Source organism: Juglans regia, chromosome 8, assembly GCF_001411555.2.
Source record: "Juglans regia cultivar Chandler chromosome 8, Walnut 2.0, whole genome shotgun sequence".
NCBI lineage: Eukaryota > Viridiplantae > Streptophyta > Magnoliopsida > Fagales > Juglandaceae > Juglans > Juglans regia.
Window position 1 is genome coordinate 21239369 of NC_049908.1, and position 19528 is coordinate 21258896.

General features: G+C 36.7%; 1 protein-coding gene and 1 long non-coding RNA gene across 2 annotated transcripts; both read left to right on the plus strand.

The window, feature by feature from the left end:
* The first annotated feature begins 225 nt into the window (after positions 1–225).
* Positions 226–8912, plus strand: LOC118349206 (protein FAR1-RELATED SEQUENCE 4-like). Its single transcript, XM_035692809.1, has 8 exons — positions 226–583; positions 669–734; positions 4456–4586; positions 4670–4796; positions 4878–6973; positions 7052–7220; positions 8052–8107; positions 8811–8912. Exons 1-8 carry the CDS (start codon positions 226–228, stop codon positions 8910–8912), a joined length of 3105 nt encoding a protein of 1034 aa, XP_035548702.1.
* Positions 8913–12951: 4039 nt separating this feature from the next.
* On the plus strand, positions 12952–17839 carry LOC118349243. Its single transcript, XR_004802201.1, has 3 exons — positions 12952–13334; positions 14791–14980; positions 17243–17839. It is a non-coding gene; the product is annotated as an uncharacterized LOC118349243 (long non-coding RNA).
* The last annotated feature ends 1689 nt before the right edge of the window (positions 17840–19528 follow it).

A 19528-nucleotide genomic window follows, 5' to 3' on the forward strand; every position in this document is an offset into this window, starting at 1 on the left:
TATGATATTTTCAATTTTTTTTTATCTTAAGCTAATATTTCTCCTTCACACAAATTGTTTGTCATGTCCATTTTTGCTGATACTGAACCTAAATTCTATCATCAACCTGTCAAAGACTCTCATTGGAGAGATGCAATGTCAATTGAGATTACAGCTTTGGGAATTAATAATACATGGACTGTTACTTTTTGACCTCCTAGTAAGAGGCCTATTCGTTGTAAATGGATGTATAAGATCAAATATTGTTCTGATGGTTCAACTGAAAGATATAAGACAATATTAGTTGCCAAGGGTTATACTCAAATTGAAGGCTTGGATTATTCTGAAACCTTTTCACCTGTTGCTAAAATGGCTACTGTTATAACTTTTTTGGCCATTGCTGCTGTGAAAGGTTGGCATCTTACACAACTTGATGTGAATAATGCTTTTCTGCATGAGGATTTATTTGAAGAAGTATACATGGTTTTACCTCCTGGTTTCCAGAAAAAAGGGGGGTCTCAAGTTTGCAAATTGAATAAATCACTCTATGGCTTGAAACAAGCCTCACGACAGTGGTTCTCCAAGTTTTCAACTTCTATACTCAGTATGGGTTTTCAGCAATCCAAATCTGATTATTCCCTTTTACTAAGACTAAATGTTCCTGTTTATTGCCCTTTTTGTCTATATAGATGATATTCTCATTGCTAGTAATGATATTTCCTTGGTTGATAAGAAGTTTAAGCTTAAGGACCTGGGTAACTTCAAATATTTCCTTGGTTTGGAAGTGGCTCAGTCTCTTACTAGTATTTCTCGATGTCAAAGAAAATATTCTTTGGATATTCTTCAAGATGCTGGTTTACTTGCTTCTAAATCAGTTGCTTTTCCATGGAACAAAACAATAAGTTGAGTAAGGATGTAGGAGACTTGTTGCCGGACCCAACAATTTACAAAAAACTTGTAGGTTGACTTCTTTACCTCACATTAACTCGGCCAAACTTAAGTTACTCTGTCAATAGACTTAGTCAATACATGGCTCAGCCTAGGCAGCCTCATTTACAAGCAGCCTACCAAATTTTACAAAACATCAAAGACACTCCTGACCATGGTCTTTTCTTTCTTGCTACAAATACACTGTCCCTCAAAGCCTTTGCTGATTTTGACTGGGCTTCTTGTCCTGACAGTAGAAGATCTACAAGTGGTTATTGAGTTTTCCATGGGGATTTTTTGGTTTTATGGAAGACAAAAAAACATACCACTTTTTCTAGGTCTTCTATAGAGGCTGAATATAGATCCATGGCTTCTACCACTTGTGAAAACATTTGTTTTTTCACTCTCTTGTCTAACTTTGGTATTTCACATCCTCATAGTGCTCAAATTTTTGTGTGATAGTCAGTCTGCTCTATACATTGCTACTTATTGAGTCTTCCATGAAAGAACAAAGCACACTGAGCTGGATTGTCACTTCATTCGGGAGAAAATTCAATAGGGGTGGGCAGCGGGGCCTCACATCACGCTACCCCGCCCTCGTCCGCCCCACCCCCACATGGCGGGGCCGGCAACCCCACTCCGCCATGCTGGGGCAGGACCCCCCGCCCGCATCTAGGGTCCATAGCAGGGGCGAGTGGTGGGTGGTGGGGAGGGCCAAACCTCGTCCCGCATTTCCCCCGCCCTGCATTTCCCATGCTTACATTTATATATATATATATTATATACATATATATAAACATAAATATATATTACAATTTGTTAGATTTGTTTATAAAATATGTATTGAAAAATTTAAAAACTACATAGTTTAAAAATAATACACTACAATTTACACAAAATATGCACTAGCAAATTTAAAAATTATATAGTTTTTAAATTATAGTCATATGTAAAAAATTTAAAATTATAATTTGGGTCTAAAAATGTACTTTTAATTAGTTTGGCGCTTAGAAATAATTTTTAAATTAAATAAAATTTAGTGTTTTTTTTAAGTAGAAGGAAGCGAGGGGAATCCGCCTCGCACCCCTCCCTCGCATCCTAGGGTAGGGGGATGATCCTAGGGTAGGGGGACGGGGGTGAAAACCCAACCCCCTGCCCCATGCGGGGCAGGGTGAGGGGAAGGGTGCCCCCGCCCCGTTGGGGACGGGTAGCACCCCTTAAATTCAAGCTGTGATTGTCAAGACTTTCCACCTAGCTTTCAGTCATGAACTTGCTGATGTGTTAACTAAGCCTATTGGTTTTCAACAATTTTATCATTTAGTTTCCAAGATGGGAGTTCATTCTATATACACTCCATCATGAAGGGAGTATCAGGAATTAGACTTATTATTTTTCATCTTTTTATTGTTGTATCTTTTATTCACTTTGTGGTATTCTTTTATTTACTTTATTTCTTTTGTATCACATGCTAGTCACATGTTACTTTTATTTCCTCATGTATTCCTATAAATAGGACTACTCTACACGGATGTAAATACTTTACATTTTATTTTCTTCACTTCAAATCCAGAAGTTTCTTCCTCTCTCTCGACCTTTGGTCTGCTAGGGTTTTCACCCTTTCCCGTGCTCTGCTAGGGTTTACTTTACAAGATGCTTATGTTTTTATTATTATTGGGATTGTAATTATGGACTTATGCTCATATTTATTATTATTGAGTTTGTAATATTGGTTTTATTATAGGTTAAAATCCAAAAAATATTGATATTTTTTGTTAATAGGTAGTTTTAAAGTTTTTTAAGTATTGTGGCTAATAATAAATAAATATTTTATCTTTTATGTAAAATTATGTTAATTATGTTAAATAGGTTAGTTCAAGCCATTTACATGAAATGGATTGAAATGAGTCGTGTCTTATTGATCTATTTATAATTAATTATTAAATGACTCAAACTATATGATATGATCAACCCGTTATTTAAATGAGTCATGATAGGGTTGGAATGTTTGATTCAATTAGTTTAATAAATAATGTTTGGGTTGACCCATATAATTTAATATCTATGACTTGATACGACAACAACATGATCCATCCACACAAATTGCCCCCCAAAATTGTGCATCTTTAATTTTCTGAATTACTAATCATGACACATGTTTGCATTAATTAATTTAACGCATAAGGAACTTCCATTTTATTTGATTAAACTTACATCGGCTAGTTTATTGTAATCACCTTTTTCGAGATGTATGGTTTTAAAATTAAGGTAACTAGCCGACGTAAGTTTAATCAAAGAGTACCGATAGGGATCAGCCACTATAGCGGTGTGCATTTTTGCACACCCTACGTGGCAATCGGTTTTTTTTTTTTTTTTTGCGAAACGCACCGTTTTTGGTAGTGTTTTCATATTTTCTTCCCAATTCGAATTCGAGCCCCCCACGTCTAATTCGAGCCCGCGTCGAGAGCCTGCCAAATCTCCTCCCCGCCCGCGTCGCTCCTCCCTGCCGCTTTGAATCTCCTCCCCACCACAACCGGCGACGCCGTCTCTCTTCCAAGCGACACCGGCGACGCCGTCTCTCTCCTAGTATTTTGGTCATCGTCCCAGGTCCCCAAGTGTGTTTCAGCCCGCGTCGAATCTCCTTCCCGCCACTTTGAATCTCCTCCTCACCGCCACTTGCTTTCTTTGATGCTCACTTCAGAAAAAAGTGATTTTTTTTATCGTTTTTTTTATATTAATTTGCTTTCTGATACTTTGGAATTATATCTGGGCTATGTATCATTATTGCTTTCGTTTTATGTTCTTCTCCTCACAGATCCAGTTGACGCAGAGTGATAGTGAGAGTGGCACGATTTGGTGGCTTTTAATTGTCGAAGAACCCCAAAAGTTAAGGAGATTGAAGACAATTTGAGGTAAAAGAAAAATAAAAATAAAACGCTGTGGGGTTTTTCCATTTCGAGTAAATTTAACTGCACTCAATGGAATACATCTGCAGATAGATACTTCTATCTTCTCTTGAAAGGAAAGTCTCTGTGTGTTTGTGTGTGTGACCAGGAAGGTCCATTTCTAGGGAGAAAAATGGGAATACAGCCCAGAGTCCAACCTTTCCCCACATAAAGTTGTAGCTTTAATTTTTACTTTCCACAAAACGCCACATAAAACACTATAGTATTAGCACTAACTATCTAGTATGATATTGGTTGTACTAAATATGTTAAAGGGGCTAGTTTGGTATTTGATGAAATAATCTGCCAAAGACTTTGTAATTTGACGGCTAGCCGTTAGAAGTAACTTCTTTCGTTTTCATCGACAATACCTTGAGTAATCAATTCCAAATAATGTTAATTTTTTGGAATGCTTTCCTTGGAAAATAATGTTAATGTTGATGAATGCAGGAATGATATAGTGTCCCCTTATGCTTAACTTAACTATTTTTTTTTATTTTTTTTACTTTTCAGATTCTTTTTTCTTTTTATTTTTTTTACTGTTATCAATTATGAGACTTTAATGTTCATTTTTCTTCTTTTGTCATCATGTGCTTCCCTTTTAAAGTCTCGGAAGATATTCATAGAATTAGTGTGTTGGGGGAAGAGGAAGATGGAATGGCACCCAGGCCTTCGACTTCGAATTCACAATCATTAATGACGCCTCAAAATACATTTGGAGATCCAAAAGATTACCATGTGAGTGTGCATGTTGATGTCTTTTATTTTTTGAAAAAGTGTGTTTGATGTACTCATTAATCTAATTACTTGCATAATTGCAGCATAATTTTGATGTAAATATGCCCTACCCTCCACCGCCGAGTAATCCGGAGAACTTTAGGCAAGAATTTTCTGAATTTCCACAATTTGAAGAAAATGTTGGAAGTACATTTTCTGATATTGCTGAGGGTATTACACTTTTTGTTTCTTTCACTTTAATGCCGCTAATATTGAATTGATGCTAATTCATCCCTATGTTTCTATGTTTAGAAATGTTATTTGACATGGATGAAGATTTAGAGGGTACCACTGTTGTTCTGGAAGATGAGATGCGGGTTGAAGCACCAAGACCCGGTATGGAATTTAAGAGTGACAATGAGCTTACGGCCTACTATAAGCAATATGCCAAACAAGAGGGATTTGGTGTAAGGACACAGAGGACTAAGAGAGATGATGATGGAAGGCCTATGTATGTGACTATTGGTTGTGCTCGTGGCGGAAAATACGTATCTAAGAACATTAATATCTCGAAGCCACGTGCAACAACTAAAACGGATTGTAAAGCGAAGGTAAATGCGACGTTGAACAAGAATGAGAAATGGGTTATCACCACAGTTGAAAATGTGCACAACCACATTACTGTCAGCCCCAAGAAGACAAGACTTTTGCGATCTCACAAGCGCCTAGATGACTACAGTCAAAGGATCCTCGACCTCAATGATAGAGCCGGTATTCGAATGAACAAGAATTATTTTTCTCTTGTCGTTGACGCGGGGAGTTTTGAGAATCTAGAATTTCAAGAGAGAGATTGTCGTAATTTCATTGACAAGGCTAGACACTTAAGATTGGGTAAAGGAGGTGGCGAAACCCTTAATGAGTATTTCCAAAGAATGAGATATCAGAATGATGGTTTCGTTTCTTCCATGGACGTCGATGATGAGGGAAGGTTACGGAATATGTTTTGGGCTGATGCACGGAGTCGAGCGGCCTATGAGTATTTCGGAGACGTTGTAACCTTCGATACAACGTACCTAACAAACCGGTACGGGATGCCTTTCGCTCCATTTGTTGGTGTTAACCATCATGGGCAGTCCATACTACTAGGGGCGAGGTTGCTGTCAAGCGAGGACACGCATTCCTTTGTTTGGTTGTTCCGCATGTGGTTGGCTTGCATGAATGGTCGAGCGCCTAAAGCCATCATAACCGACCAAGACCGAGCAATGAAGAAAGCAATTTCGATTGTATTTCCGGAAACCCGCCATAGATATTGTCTATGGCAGATAATGCGCAAACTTCCAGAGAAGTTAGGATCTCACTCCCATTTCAGCACAGGGTTGAAGACCTCCATTCAGGCTGCATTGTATGATTCACAGACCTGCACGGAATTTGAGGAGAGGTGGGGTCAACTTCTTGACAAGTATGATCTTAGAGGCAATAATTGGCTCGAGTCCTTATATGAGGAAAGGACTTTTTGGGTTCCGGTTTACTTGAAGGATGTATTTTGGGCTGGTATGAGCACGACACAACGGTCAGAAAGCATGAATGCTTTTTTCGACGGGTATGTCCATTCGGGTACTACCTTGAAGGAATTCGTGGACCAATTTGATAATGCTCTAAGAAAGAAGGTGGAGGTAGAGACAACGGCTGATTTCCACTCCAGTAACCAAACGATCCCCTGCGTTTCCCCTTTCAACTTTGAGAAGCAGTTTCAGAATGTATACACAAATGCAAAGTTTAAAGAGTTCCAAAATGAATTGATTGGCCTAATGTGTTGTAATTGCACAATGGTAAGCAAGCAAGGGTGCATTTCTACCTTTGATGTCTTGGATGAAATCTCTATTGATGACTGCAACAAAATAGTCCACTACACACTTTATTATAATGAAGAGGAGTGCGAGTTAAAATGCACGTGTGCATTGTTTGAGACAAGGGGAATTTTATGTAGGCATGCACTTAAAGTTTTTCAGTTGTCCCGAATTAATGTGCTGCCAGATAAATATGTCTTGGATCGCTGGAGGAAGGACGAGAAGAGGAGATACACATTGATCAAAAGTAGTTATGATGACTTGCGGGCCAGTGGAGATGCACGGAGGTATGAGATGGTGGTTAAAAGATGCATGAAATTGGCAACTAAAATATCCCCAAGTGATGAGCGTGTCAATGCATTTCTGCATTATGTCGATGACTTTGATTCAAAATGTGATGATGCAACATTTGGGTCGAGATTCGAGTCAACGAATGTTGGACCTAACGTAGTCACAGATAAGGGTAAAAAGATATTAAGCCCCCACGTGGTTCGAGGGAAAGGGAGATCTCCAAGTAAGAGAAAGGTTCCGCCCGTGGAGAAGATGGCAAGAAAGAGAAAGGTAGTGCACTTTCCAAGTTTCAGTTACTAGTTATTATTCTTTTTCTAATCTATGTCTATTTTTTGTTTTTTAACTTAGGCTTGCAGGAAAATATTGGATGATGAAACACAATTGGGTGACACCCTGGGATCTCAACACCACCAATTTGATGATGGGGTTGGTGTTGGGACACAAAATAGCATTGTCACACAATCGATGCCATCAGAAAATCAGGAGGTCTTCAGCTATTGGTTAAATGTGTCTTTGAGTATATATTTTTTCGATTAAAGATTGATTGCATAATTAAAAGTTTGTTTACATTATAGTTGTTTTCTTTCAGATGTGCCGCCATAATTGAGTTGCTGTTTTTGTGTCTGTTGATGTGTTTCATTTTTGTTCCTCTTGGGGAGGGTTGTGTGTAGTTTGCCAATATGCTTCCGGTGTAATTTTTGTACCTCTTTGAGAGGATATGGGCTGGTATTCAAAATGTATTTGCTTACCTCTTGGTCTAGTTTTGGTGTACTTTGTAAATATGCCAAAGGTAAGGTTTTTTGTGGAGATGCAACGGCTTATTTTTTGTACCTCTTGGAGAGGTGGGGTGTTTTGGTGCCATGAGCCGACTACCTGCAGCTGGTTTTTGGTAGCATGATTGTGTTCGTTGGTTAACTGTTTCTTTTGGTTTGACCGGCAACATGCAAAGGTTTGCTTTCTTTCCATTCTCATTTCAAAATTTATTGTATGAATATTTGAGTGAAAATGGGTAAGGAAAGATTGGGCATCGATCCCATTTGTTGTGGCAATAACGAACGAGCTGCGTTTCTAGATATATTTTAAGTATATCTTATTTCATTCTTCAGAGTATGTGACTTTTCAGAAATTCTCACTTTTTATTTGGAATGTGTACTTCCTCTTATTCCCTTTCTTAGGTAATGGCCATATGTGCAGATTTTTATACTCGTCTTATCTTCCTTTATTAGGTAATGCATTCCAGGTTACAGTTTTTTCCTCCCCAAAGATTAATGCTATTACTTGAAAGTTGCCCAGATTATTTGACTTAATGATGTACACTGACTTGCGTGGTTTCCATGATTCTGTCCAGAGGTTGGCCTTGCTGGAACATCATATTCATTATTGCAGAGATTGGGGGCAGTATTGGTAAGATATATGCAAACTTATAAATTCAATAGTTTTAAGTTTAAATGATAGATCAAAAACAATGTAATTATTGACTATATTTTGTACTAGATTAGCGTGTTGGTATTCATATTTAGGTAATGCCTAGATGGATGTTCTCTCCTTTTAATCTACTTTTGAGATGGCAATTATGACGAAGAATTCGGCCATCAATTTGTAATCATTGAGTGCAAGATATTCCTAGTAAGTATCAGTGAAGTGAGAATTTTTGTTAAACGAGGTTTATCTCTGTGTACATTGTGTAGCAAAAGTTGCTGCAAGTGTGAATGGCATCTTTCTGTTCATGATTCCAGTTTTCAGTTTGTTTTATTTTGTTACTTGGGGTATTTAGAAGTGATTTTTCTATGTTGTTTATCTCTGTTCTTTTCAATTGCTGCCCAATGTTTGGTTTGACTACTTTCAAATTCCAGGGAGGACAAAGCACACTTGAAAATTGATGGAGCATGCTAGATAGATTTCTATATGTATTCATGTTTTACGAAGTTGGAGTTCAGTAGACACATTTTTATGCAAATCTAATTATTTAAGTTAACATTAAAAAAAATCAGTTAGAAGCCCAGAGTCAGTTTTTATGCAGAATGCATAAACATCATAGGTCAATCCTTACTCCAGCCATTGTACTGCTGAATTTGGTTAATTTCTGTTTACCATTGTTGTCATTTAGCCAAGTATTTTGTTACTGAGAAAAGAGAAATGTTTTCCTTTGAGGCTAATGCTTGATGTTGATATGTCAAAGGTCATGCTTGTTGCTTCTTTGAGCTTATGAGCCTTATAAGAGGTTCTGACTCTCTTTTATAAGATTTCGAGGTGTTTTTTTTATTATTTATTATTTTGTTTTTACGTTTTCTGCACAATATAGGGATATCTATGTGCAAGACCAACTTGAAAACTTTTTTTTTTACTACTTTTATGTCATTTGGTGGTGTCTAATCAGAGCATTTATATTCAACACAAATGCATATATGAGGTGATTATTTCCTCTCCAGGTTGTCAGTACTAATAATTAATAGTTGAATCAACTATAGTCACCAAAAACTGTAATTATAAATATATCTATGTAATTCTCAAATGCAAGATCACAAATATAACAGAAGTCGAAGCAGTTAATACTAAACTCATGAGGAGACTTTCAATAATATTATTAATGATATTATTGTAGGGTACAAATGCATGTATTATAATTCTGTAAGTACTAGTGGTATAACATAATATAGATCATATATTATTGCTTCATTAAGCAAGTTTTTGTATAGATTTGTTTGTTTATACTTTTTTGTGAAATTGTAGGAAATGCTGAGAGTATAAAAATAAGCAATGTTATTCTCGGTTAACAACTTCCTGACCCATGGAAGTTTGTGTAATTTTTGTACCTCTTGGAGAGGATGTTTTGGTAGCATTTTCTGATCACGTTATGATGGTATTCTTGTAAGTCCAACCTCTTTTTTCTGGTTTATCATTAGTCAAATGTTCCTCATTATGGCTTTCTCGTATGCTATAGTAGAGTTCGAGTTGCTTTCACAATGCTAAAGTTGTTTTTTTCCTCTCTTCAAATTTACTGCAGCATTCAAAAGGTGGTTGACAGATGAGGAAGAACAAAAGACCAGATTGGAATGGACGATAAGACCAGATTTTCATTTGCTATGTATTAATTAGTTCTTTTACAATTTTAATTTATACCTGTTGGAGACTAAGCAGTATAAGTTTATTTCATGTGAATGAGATGAGGGAATTTGGCAAGATGAGGCATCATTCTTGTATCATAATTTCTATGCAATTTTGCAACATAGATCCAATATACAATAAACATAATGTTACCAATATGAATATACAGATTTCATTGAAAAGTAAGGAAACCAGACTGCAGCTTAAGTTGTTTTCATTACACAACTTTTCATTTAAAGCTAATTACAAAGGTCACAACTTGAGAAGTACAATATCGTTGGCTAAGCATGCACTTATAATTAAGTCTTCATTTGCAAGTTCTTCTTGCTAGCTCGCTGCTGCTCAAACCCAGAAAATTAAGTACCAACAGGTCTGTTAAAGAAAGCATGGCTATTTGTCCCCGACATTGTCGACCCATAAACCTGTTAAAAACATTTGAATCATAAATGATCAAGCTAAAGGCTTCATAACTAACAGGAGCTTAATTTTAGGGGCACAGCTGCTAAGGCTAAATTGAATGCTATTGGGAGAGATGGCATGACAAAATGGCCTATCATAGAGAAAAGAAGATTCGAAAAAATTATTTCTACCACAAAACAGCTACAATTATCAGTGGATGATTTTAATCCAAATGTCTTCCCATTTACATTTCATTCTAACTTTAATCGGATGGACCTCTTGTGGTACATTATAATATCTCTGACAGAGGTCTTCCCATTTGAGCTTGTCTGATTATGATCGTGTCTAAAGGTTGTTAAATCAAATTCTACTTGTTGCCCAACTGTCAACTTGGGAAATTCTAAACTTGGCCTCCAGCCCAACTTAGAATGTGCATAGACATACTAAAAACAATTCAGCATTCTTTTAATTTTTGTTTCAAAAGAATTCGGCATTCTTTTAATTCTAAGTCATTTTAATAAGGATGAGTTTCCAAAATAATCTATCCAAAATAATCAACCAATAATCCCGTGAACTAAGAAAAAAAAAATTATCTGTTTCAAAACTCAGTTGCTGTTATTTAGATTAACATAGTGCAGGCAACAGATGGTCAAAGAATAAAGCAAAGAAAAAATTCCCCTGCATGAACTATACATGGCTAGCAAACAGAGAAATATAATGGGGAGAACTACAAACTACTACTATAACTGCTGTTATTAGCTATGAACTTAGAACCTACACATAAGGCCTCTTTCAGTTTCATTTCACTTTTAAATAAAAATCTACTAGTAAGTGAGTGCAAATGAGAGAAAACAAGAAGAAGAATGTTAATAAAGGAAAGTAGCAGAGAGTCACAGAGAACTTACTGAATAGAAGTTTGTCAAGGCTCTCATTGGAGACATACTCATAAACGTGTAGCTTCTCCACCATATGGACACAATACCCCAACAAATTCACAACATCCCGATGCTGAATGCGTGCCAACAACATAGCCTCATTTTTAAACACTTTCTCCCCTTGGGTTGAGCTGTGTCAGAGCTTTTTCACCGTGATCTCTCTCTCATCAATCAACTTCCCCTATTACCAAAAGAATCCCAAAACTTAAAAGAAGTTTCAATTGCCCTTTGAGGTTAGTAGGTTACTTTGATAACAAAGAAGCTCTCTCCCTTGGGATCCAAAGGTCTAGCCCAAAACATGAGAAAGCTTGGTAAATTATTATCATTTGGAATGTAAACTCAAGTGTGGAAAAATATGCTTCTACAAATTTAATAATTTAACACTATAGAAATACTACTCTCAGGCAAGTGGCTTAACTATTAAACATATACATATGATGTACATGATATCAATGATTCTATACTATCTTCTAAATTGGTAATATTCATGTGTATAATATTAGTGGTTGTATCTTATGTTCTAAATTATTCCCACAAATTTTCAGAAACCTCCTCTATTTTCTAAAATCTCATTTTTCCGTTGTATACCAATATGATTAAGTTGTTCCTAATTCACCGACCAAGTTAGTTTCATTCCTTGCCTCATTAATCTTTATCTCCTTCACTATTATTTCCCAAAAGACGTACTACTTTTTACGCACCCAGCACCTCCCAAAATGTAATTTGCAAAGATTATAGAGGATGAGGCATTTTCGTCCTCTCACGCTCTGTTCTATTTCAAAAAAAATGAGAAAATACCAGAAATTTGATAAAACAGGCACATCATTAATTCATTTCCCATTACATTAAAATCTGGATATTTATGTTTCCAGCAGGACGAGGGGGGAACATCTTAATCTTACATCTTAAACTTACATCTTAAACTTTCTCAGAAACCATACAGAGTTTAAAGTTTAAATTTCTTTGGAAACCCAAATTACAGCTGAATTTAATCATACCTTGTATACGGGTCCAAAGCCACCTTCGCCGAGCATGTGAGTTAGGTGAAAAGTCACCGCAAGCCAACTCTATAGAAGACCCAAGGTGATGGAATCAAGGCCACCTCATGGAGGAAACTGAGGGGGGAGATGCGGGGGTGGGGGAGAGGAACAAAAGAAACGGGGAGGGAGGAGAGGAGGGGGAGAGGATGGCAACGCAGGGGTGGGGGAGTGGATGTCGACGTGGGTGGTGGGGGTAGGGGCGACCGAGGGGGAGGAACAAAAGAAACGGAGAGGGGAGGAGAGCTGGGGCGACGCGGGGGAAGAGAGTGAAAGTGTTTTCAAATGTGAATTGAGTCTGAGGGAGGGAAACGCAATTATGAAATGGACACGTAAGGTGTGCGATCGGCTGATGCGAAACAGTGGCTGATGCCAAAAATTATTCATTAATTTAGCCTTGGCTCATCTTGTTTTTTTCTCAATCAAGATTTTCGGATTGGATTCTCTTTACTGTTCATTTATCTATTCAGTTCCACTTTGTTCTTGAGTACCCATGTTAAGAAACTCAGATTTGAGTTTGTTTACTCTCAATGTTGATTTTCATTTTACTCGTTTAGTAACCCCGTCCACCTCCTATCCGCGTTCTATCTGTTTGACAAAAAGATTCTGGGTCATTCCATTTGTTTTTAGTAATACTGTATAAATAGAGAAAATATAAATAGTATTTTACTGTGCATAACACACTCTGTACACTAAATGTATTGGATGAAAAAAAAAAAAAAATCACAGCACTGATGTGCTGCGGCTATAGGCTGATGCCCAGAAGAACTCGTATAAATATTTTACATTCGTTTTAAAAAAAATAGAATCTTTTATTAAAAAATTATACGCGTTCTTATACGGCACTTGCGCCACTCAACTATCATTTCTTTTATTTATATTCGGAAGACAAATAGAGGAATCGGGCGGTCTAGTTCGTGTTTTGGGAGGAACAATGGCAGCGAGAATTTTCGCTGATTTTTTTTTTTTTTTTCCTTTCTTCTAATCTGCTGTTGCAGTGCTATGATTACTATCATGTTTTTGTCAAGAGTTTTTGGGAGAACGCCATTTGCTGCAGCTAAATCCGAAGTATCTGCTGCGACAGCTGCTTCTGCAGCGAGAAACCCTCTGAAAGAGTTCTTTGAGGCAGATAGAAGCACAGATGATGACAAACAGGTTGTCTATTGTACAGTCCTTTCATTTTCCTTGATTCTGCTTATTCATTGGCTTTACTACTTGTGATAATTTATTTTTCATGGGCTCATGGCCCTATGCTATAAGATATATCCGGGTTGTCTTCTTCTTCTTTTATTTTTTTCTATTTTCTATTTTTGATAGGTATATAAAAAATTTATACATGAATGATAAATAGGGTTAACCCAAGTACACCGACGCAAATAAGAAAAAGCACCTTGCTAAGTATTAGAAAGAGATACAGTTACAAGGAAATCCTGTCGACATAGCCCATTGGAATCTATAACCATTGCCCATAAAAACAAAGTATTGGTGAAGAGACTTCTAAGTTCATCTAGAGACTGTTCTCAATCTTTGAAATTCTTATCATTCCTTTCCCTCCAAATACACCACCCTAAGCATATAGGGACCATCTTCCACACTTCTGTGACTTGAGGATTGACATAAAAACCTCTCAAGTTTGCAGGAAGATTAACCACCCTTTTGGGCATTACCCATACTAATCCAACTCTCCCGAAGAAATCATTCCACAAGGCACTTGCAATCTCTCAGTGAAGTAGCAAACGATCGACTGTTTTTACAATTTTTTGCACATTCAACGCCAATACAATTTAATGACCTGGCGTTTCCTTAAGTTGTCCATGCTTAAGATCTTCCCTAAAGAAGCTGTCTATGCAAACTGAAAAAAAGCCTTGAGTGATATCTTACTACTCCAAATGGTCCTCCAAGGGAAGGAAATACCATTTTGAGAGGTGATGACCTCATAGAATGAACGTACCGAGAATTTTCCTCTCTTGGAAGGACTCCAGAACATCTTGTCTGCCTCTTCTGTTCTTGCGGCCATAGACTACAACGTAACAACAGGTTAAAGAATTCTGTAAGGGAACCAACCTCCCAATCATGGGCTGCCCTAAGAAAGTTGACATTCCATTGAAGAGCACCACCAGAGACAATCAATACATCAGCAGCCACTGAAGCCTCTTGCTTGTACGCAAACCTATATACTGTAGGGAAGGCTTCTTTGATGGCCATATCACCGCACCATAAGGCATGTCAAAAGCAAATCCTGGAACCATTACCCACCTCAAATCTTATGTGTCTAGAGAAACCCCCCATCCTCGTCTAATAAATTTCCGCAACTCCACTTCATATGACCCTTGTACTTTCTTAAAACACCAGCCCCCCCTCCCAAGCGCTACTATACTTGGAATCAATGAGCTCAAAGAAATACCTCAGGAGCATTTTTCTATAGGTTTATAAAATGATTTAAAGTTAGTATTTTGAAGTTATTTCATTTTTTTGAAGATAAATCTGATGTAGTCTGAAGTCATTTTGCACTTGAGGTTATCATTCTATAACAATTCCAAGTCTGGTTCTTGTGTATTTTCCTTATGATATATATTGAAATAGTTTCCAAATGATGATTTAATGCTGTCAGGTCTATGTTGGAAGGTTTCCAAACTACGACTGAAGTCATGGGATGATCTTCATAAGCTATGGTATGTTTTATTAAAGGAGAAAAACATGCTGATGACTCAATGCCAGATGAGGTCCTTCGGGATAGGTATGAGAGCTGCTTTGCTTCACTCACAGAATCTAGGGTTTCCTAATCCGGAGTGGTTCCCAAGGTATAACTCCATTACTTTGTTTCTACCTAGATACGTGTGCAATTCTTGTCATGTCTTGCTCCTCAAATGCTTGGCTAACTGTGCAAGGTTTTAGGATATTTTAGGATAATTTAGATGATTGCCCATCTTTCCAAACCCGTTACATCACTACAACTTGCACTGCTAGCATGGCAATTCTTTAAAAACGATCTTATGATACTCTTCCCAGAGGTAAATAGAACTTTGGTGTCATACAAAAGGGAAAACTGGTGTTAAAAGTTCTGCACCAGTGCTCAATATTCTTCTTTTCTTGGTTCCCACGTAAGTGCTCTGATGAAAGAATGAGATTCGTTTATTTATTTCTCAAAATAACCTTAATGAACAGGACATGACCTATAAGAGATCCTGATTAAACTCAGTTTCTTTGGAGATTGAAATTTGGTGATTCGATGGTTTCTTATAGGGGTGGCAATATGTGACACGACCTATGAACCCAACACAAACACGACACGAAATTAGCAGGTTTGGATTTGATGTTAACGGGTTCGGATCAAAACGGGTTAACCCGTTAAGACACGAATTATTAACAAGTCAATAACGGGTCAACCTGCTTAATACAAAATCAACCCATTTTGACCTGTTTAGAATTTATTTCAAAATTAAAATTTAATTATTGTTAAGTTGTAATATTGGTATTTCTTAGTATACTTATGTTTTTTATTGTAATTTTAGACCTATGCTTATATCTGTTATTGTATGGTTTGTAATATTGGTTTTATTATATATTAAAATTTGAAAAATATTGATATATATTTTTTAAGATATTGTGGTTATTAATAAATATAGATTTTAACTTTTATATGAAATTACCTTAATCCGGTCAAATGAATTATGCGTTGTAGTTCAACTCATTTACATGAAACAAAAAGGTTCAAAGGAGTCTTGTCGTGTTAACATATTTCTAATTAATTATTAAATGGGTCAAAATGGGTGACACGACACGACCCGTTATCTAAATGGGTTGGGTTAGAGTTTGGAAGTTTGACATGTTTAGCTTAATGGGTTGGGTTCGGGTTGACCTATATGGTCAAATGTTCATGACTTGAGAACACGACCCGAAAACACGATTTGCCATCCCTAGTTTCTTATTAATTTTATTTTTCTTTTATTTTTCATCTTTTTTCTACACTCGAAGTGAATGCATTACATTCATTATTGGACTGGGAAGGTGCCTACATAGTGAAGAGGACCATTTCCCGGGGGATCTTCATATCCTCTTTACTAAACATTGCTGATGTCAATAGCTGAAGTTGCCCACAACCCTCTTGCTCTATGCTTTGGATTGTTTTGCCTAAATGTGTTGAGAAGTGAATCCTGGCATTGCACACTGCAGTCCATGCTTGGTGTGGAGATCATCTAAAGTATATAATAGAATAGGACAACTGCCAATTGTTTTTTTCACCGATCAACAACAAAAAAAAAAAGAATGGTACAACTGCCAATTTTTATTCATTCTCACAAGTTATCTATAAAGAGAAGGTTCTGTATATACAGAAGAGTAATGTATTCAATCACTTTCAGTGTGAAAGTAACAAAATGGAACTTGGAAGAGATTATGCTTTCCTACGGCGAATTACATAGTTGATGCCCGTGGCCACTGCAACTTACAACTTTGGGTTCTGTACTTTGGTATCCAACTCGAGAAGGTTCACAGACGATCTTGGCTTTACATTTGGCATTAAAAATTTAGTGTGGAAACAGTAAAAAATGTGTACAAAAACCAACCTCTGTTTTGCCTCACTTAGTTCCAAGTCGTTTAAAACTAGTACCAACTTATTTTTTACGGATGTTTACTTATATTAAAAAACAAAATTTAAAACTAGTACCAACAATCTTTTTAGGGATCCAATTCCATTTCCTTGTAAGCTAAGAAGGTTAGTGGCTATCTCTACTGTTTCCATCCAGCATTTTGTGCGCCCATCTGGATATGGTAAAATCCATTCTGGACCCATCTACTGCCAGCCTTATCCCTCTCACCCTATTATCTTGGCCTTGCCATTTCTCCTACTTTGATTTGTGGCATGTGTTTGGCCATTGACTCTGCTTATTTTTTCCTTGTGAGTCCTCGCACAGGAAACCAAGATTCAAATGGCCCAGCATGCCAACTTTGATTCTGTTGGCTTTGTATTGTGCAAATAAAAGTTGACTTTTCATGGTTAGAGCTGTAATTTAATAACATTCATTTTTTTTTTTTCTTATAAAATTAAATTATTTTTCATGCAGTTTCTCCTCCCAAAGATAGCCTCAGCGATGTGAGATGAAGGTGAACTGTTTAAAACTGATTCGCAAATGGTTTTCCCTTAGCTTAAATATGCATTTATAAATGGATGTGTTGAAAGCAAGTTCATGCCTTCTATGAGATATGGTGCTTTTGCATATGTTAGGCATTTTGTTCAACAGGATTTACGAAGACCTTCAGAAAATATCGATTGAATTGTTTAAGTGTCAGGTAATTGTTTGGTGTTGCTTAGTGCTTCTTGAGTAGATCGCTTACTCTAAGAATGAAATTTTTTCCTGTAGGTTACGAACAATTTGCCATCATTCAAGAATGCTTTCTGACTTGATTCTCTGGACTTACATGGTGGGGTAGAATGTTCTGTGTTAGAATGGAACGAGCTGTAGCTCTGCAGATTTTAGAGGGCACCCTTAATTTCATAGGTGCCAGCGATTGGGAAACATTTGACTCATTAGCGCACTATTACGTTAACAAAGAACTTGGTCTTTAAGTAGTTTTATGTTCTGTTACTCATAACAAATAAAAGTACTTTTACAATCTATCAAGCTGATGATAGAGGCAATAACTCTTTCCAACCATTGTTCTTTTAGAGAATCCTCTTTTCTTTTCAGAACTCAACTGCAGAAGTCTTTCCGTGGTGAAGTGCAACCCCTCTGTTTGTCGGTAAGACTGATGTTTTACTACATTGGATACATTTTACTGATGTTTCCATTTGTCAGTAAGACTGAGTACAAGAACAAGGAGTTTGGGAATATCATAACTATATAGGCTTTAAATTTGTTGTGACAAGGGCACTTCTGTTCCTTTTTTTCCCCTATCTTCCTGGAAACACAATTGACAATTGATATTGTGGCGATTCTTGGTTGTTGATCAAATATAAAATTCAGAAGAGGAAGTCAATTGGTGGTATCAAGCAAGTACTCACTGAAAGAGCAATTGAAGAACCAGATCCCAGGAGATCTGCTGAGATGAAGAGGATGATAAATGCTCTGTGATGATTTCCAGCTTGTGATGTTCTAAAAATACTGTATTGGTTATGCTGGTGGAATGCAATGCGACATTGTTTTTCTGTGCAGCTTCTTTTCACTCACTGATATCACCTTTAAGGAGTAAATGGACAAACTTCAATCAACATGTGAATTTAAATACTACTTGGTTCTTCTTGTGCTGATTATTGAGCGCACGATCAACACATCTTGTAGTTGGTGGCTAATGGAACAGTAGAGCATCGATACGTGTTCTGTTGGGGTCAATGTTATTTGATTCTACTACTTTTCGTCTCTCTTGCTTTCATTTTGAACTTTCTTCTTTGGTGGCCCTAAATGGTGTGCAATATATATGTATGTATGTATAGATGGACACGTGTATAGATGAATCAACTTTTTTTTTTTTTTTCATGCTTCAAATGTGCAAGATCAGGAATGTACAACATGAATATTTAATTAAATGTGATGGAGTGTACAGTCAAAGTTCGAACTCAGGATTTCTGCTCTGATATCATGTGAAATCGTCACTTATTCCAAAAAGTTAAGCTAATAGGAATATGTAAATTTTTATTATTTATTTTATATTTTAATAGTATAAGCTTCATTCGACTTGACTTGTAATAAAAATATAAATATATATTACCACACATATTTTGTCTTAATTCTTTTAGATACAAGTAAAATTAGTACCTTACTTGAGTCCTAAAATTTATAGGAGTCTAGCTCGTTAATGTTCAACTTAGGTGCCATATGTATGTCGAGTTTAGTTCAAATTATTGTAAATCAACTAAATAGATTTTATTATGGAAGTGTTTCCATGATGCAAACCTAATGGAGCTTTGTAAGCTACCTTATATATATTTACATGAAGAGAACCTCCTAAAAACCAATACAAAACGGAACGTTGGAGGAGTAATACATGGTCATTATATATATAAAAAATTTTATTCTTTTTTTTTGTAGATATAAATAGACAGATTTACTTCTTTTCAGCAATCGACGATTGACATGCGCCCCACCACAACATCCACATGTAGCCGATCTACCAATAATTAAGAAGAGCCACGATTCAACCAGCACACAAAGCTAACAAATGCTTATTTGGCCTCTATCTACGGAGTTTGGTTGTGTTTGTGGCGGTTCAGTTTAATGACTCGACCCGACCCAATAAGGATCCTCTGCGATTTTTTAGCGGATCTTCAATGAGGCATTGGCTATGGAGTGGAGGCTTGAGCTGACTCGATCCGCTGAGTAGGATTTACTATATATTATATTATTCTCTTGTAC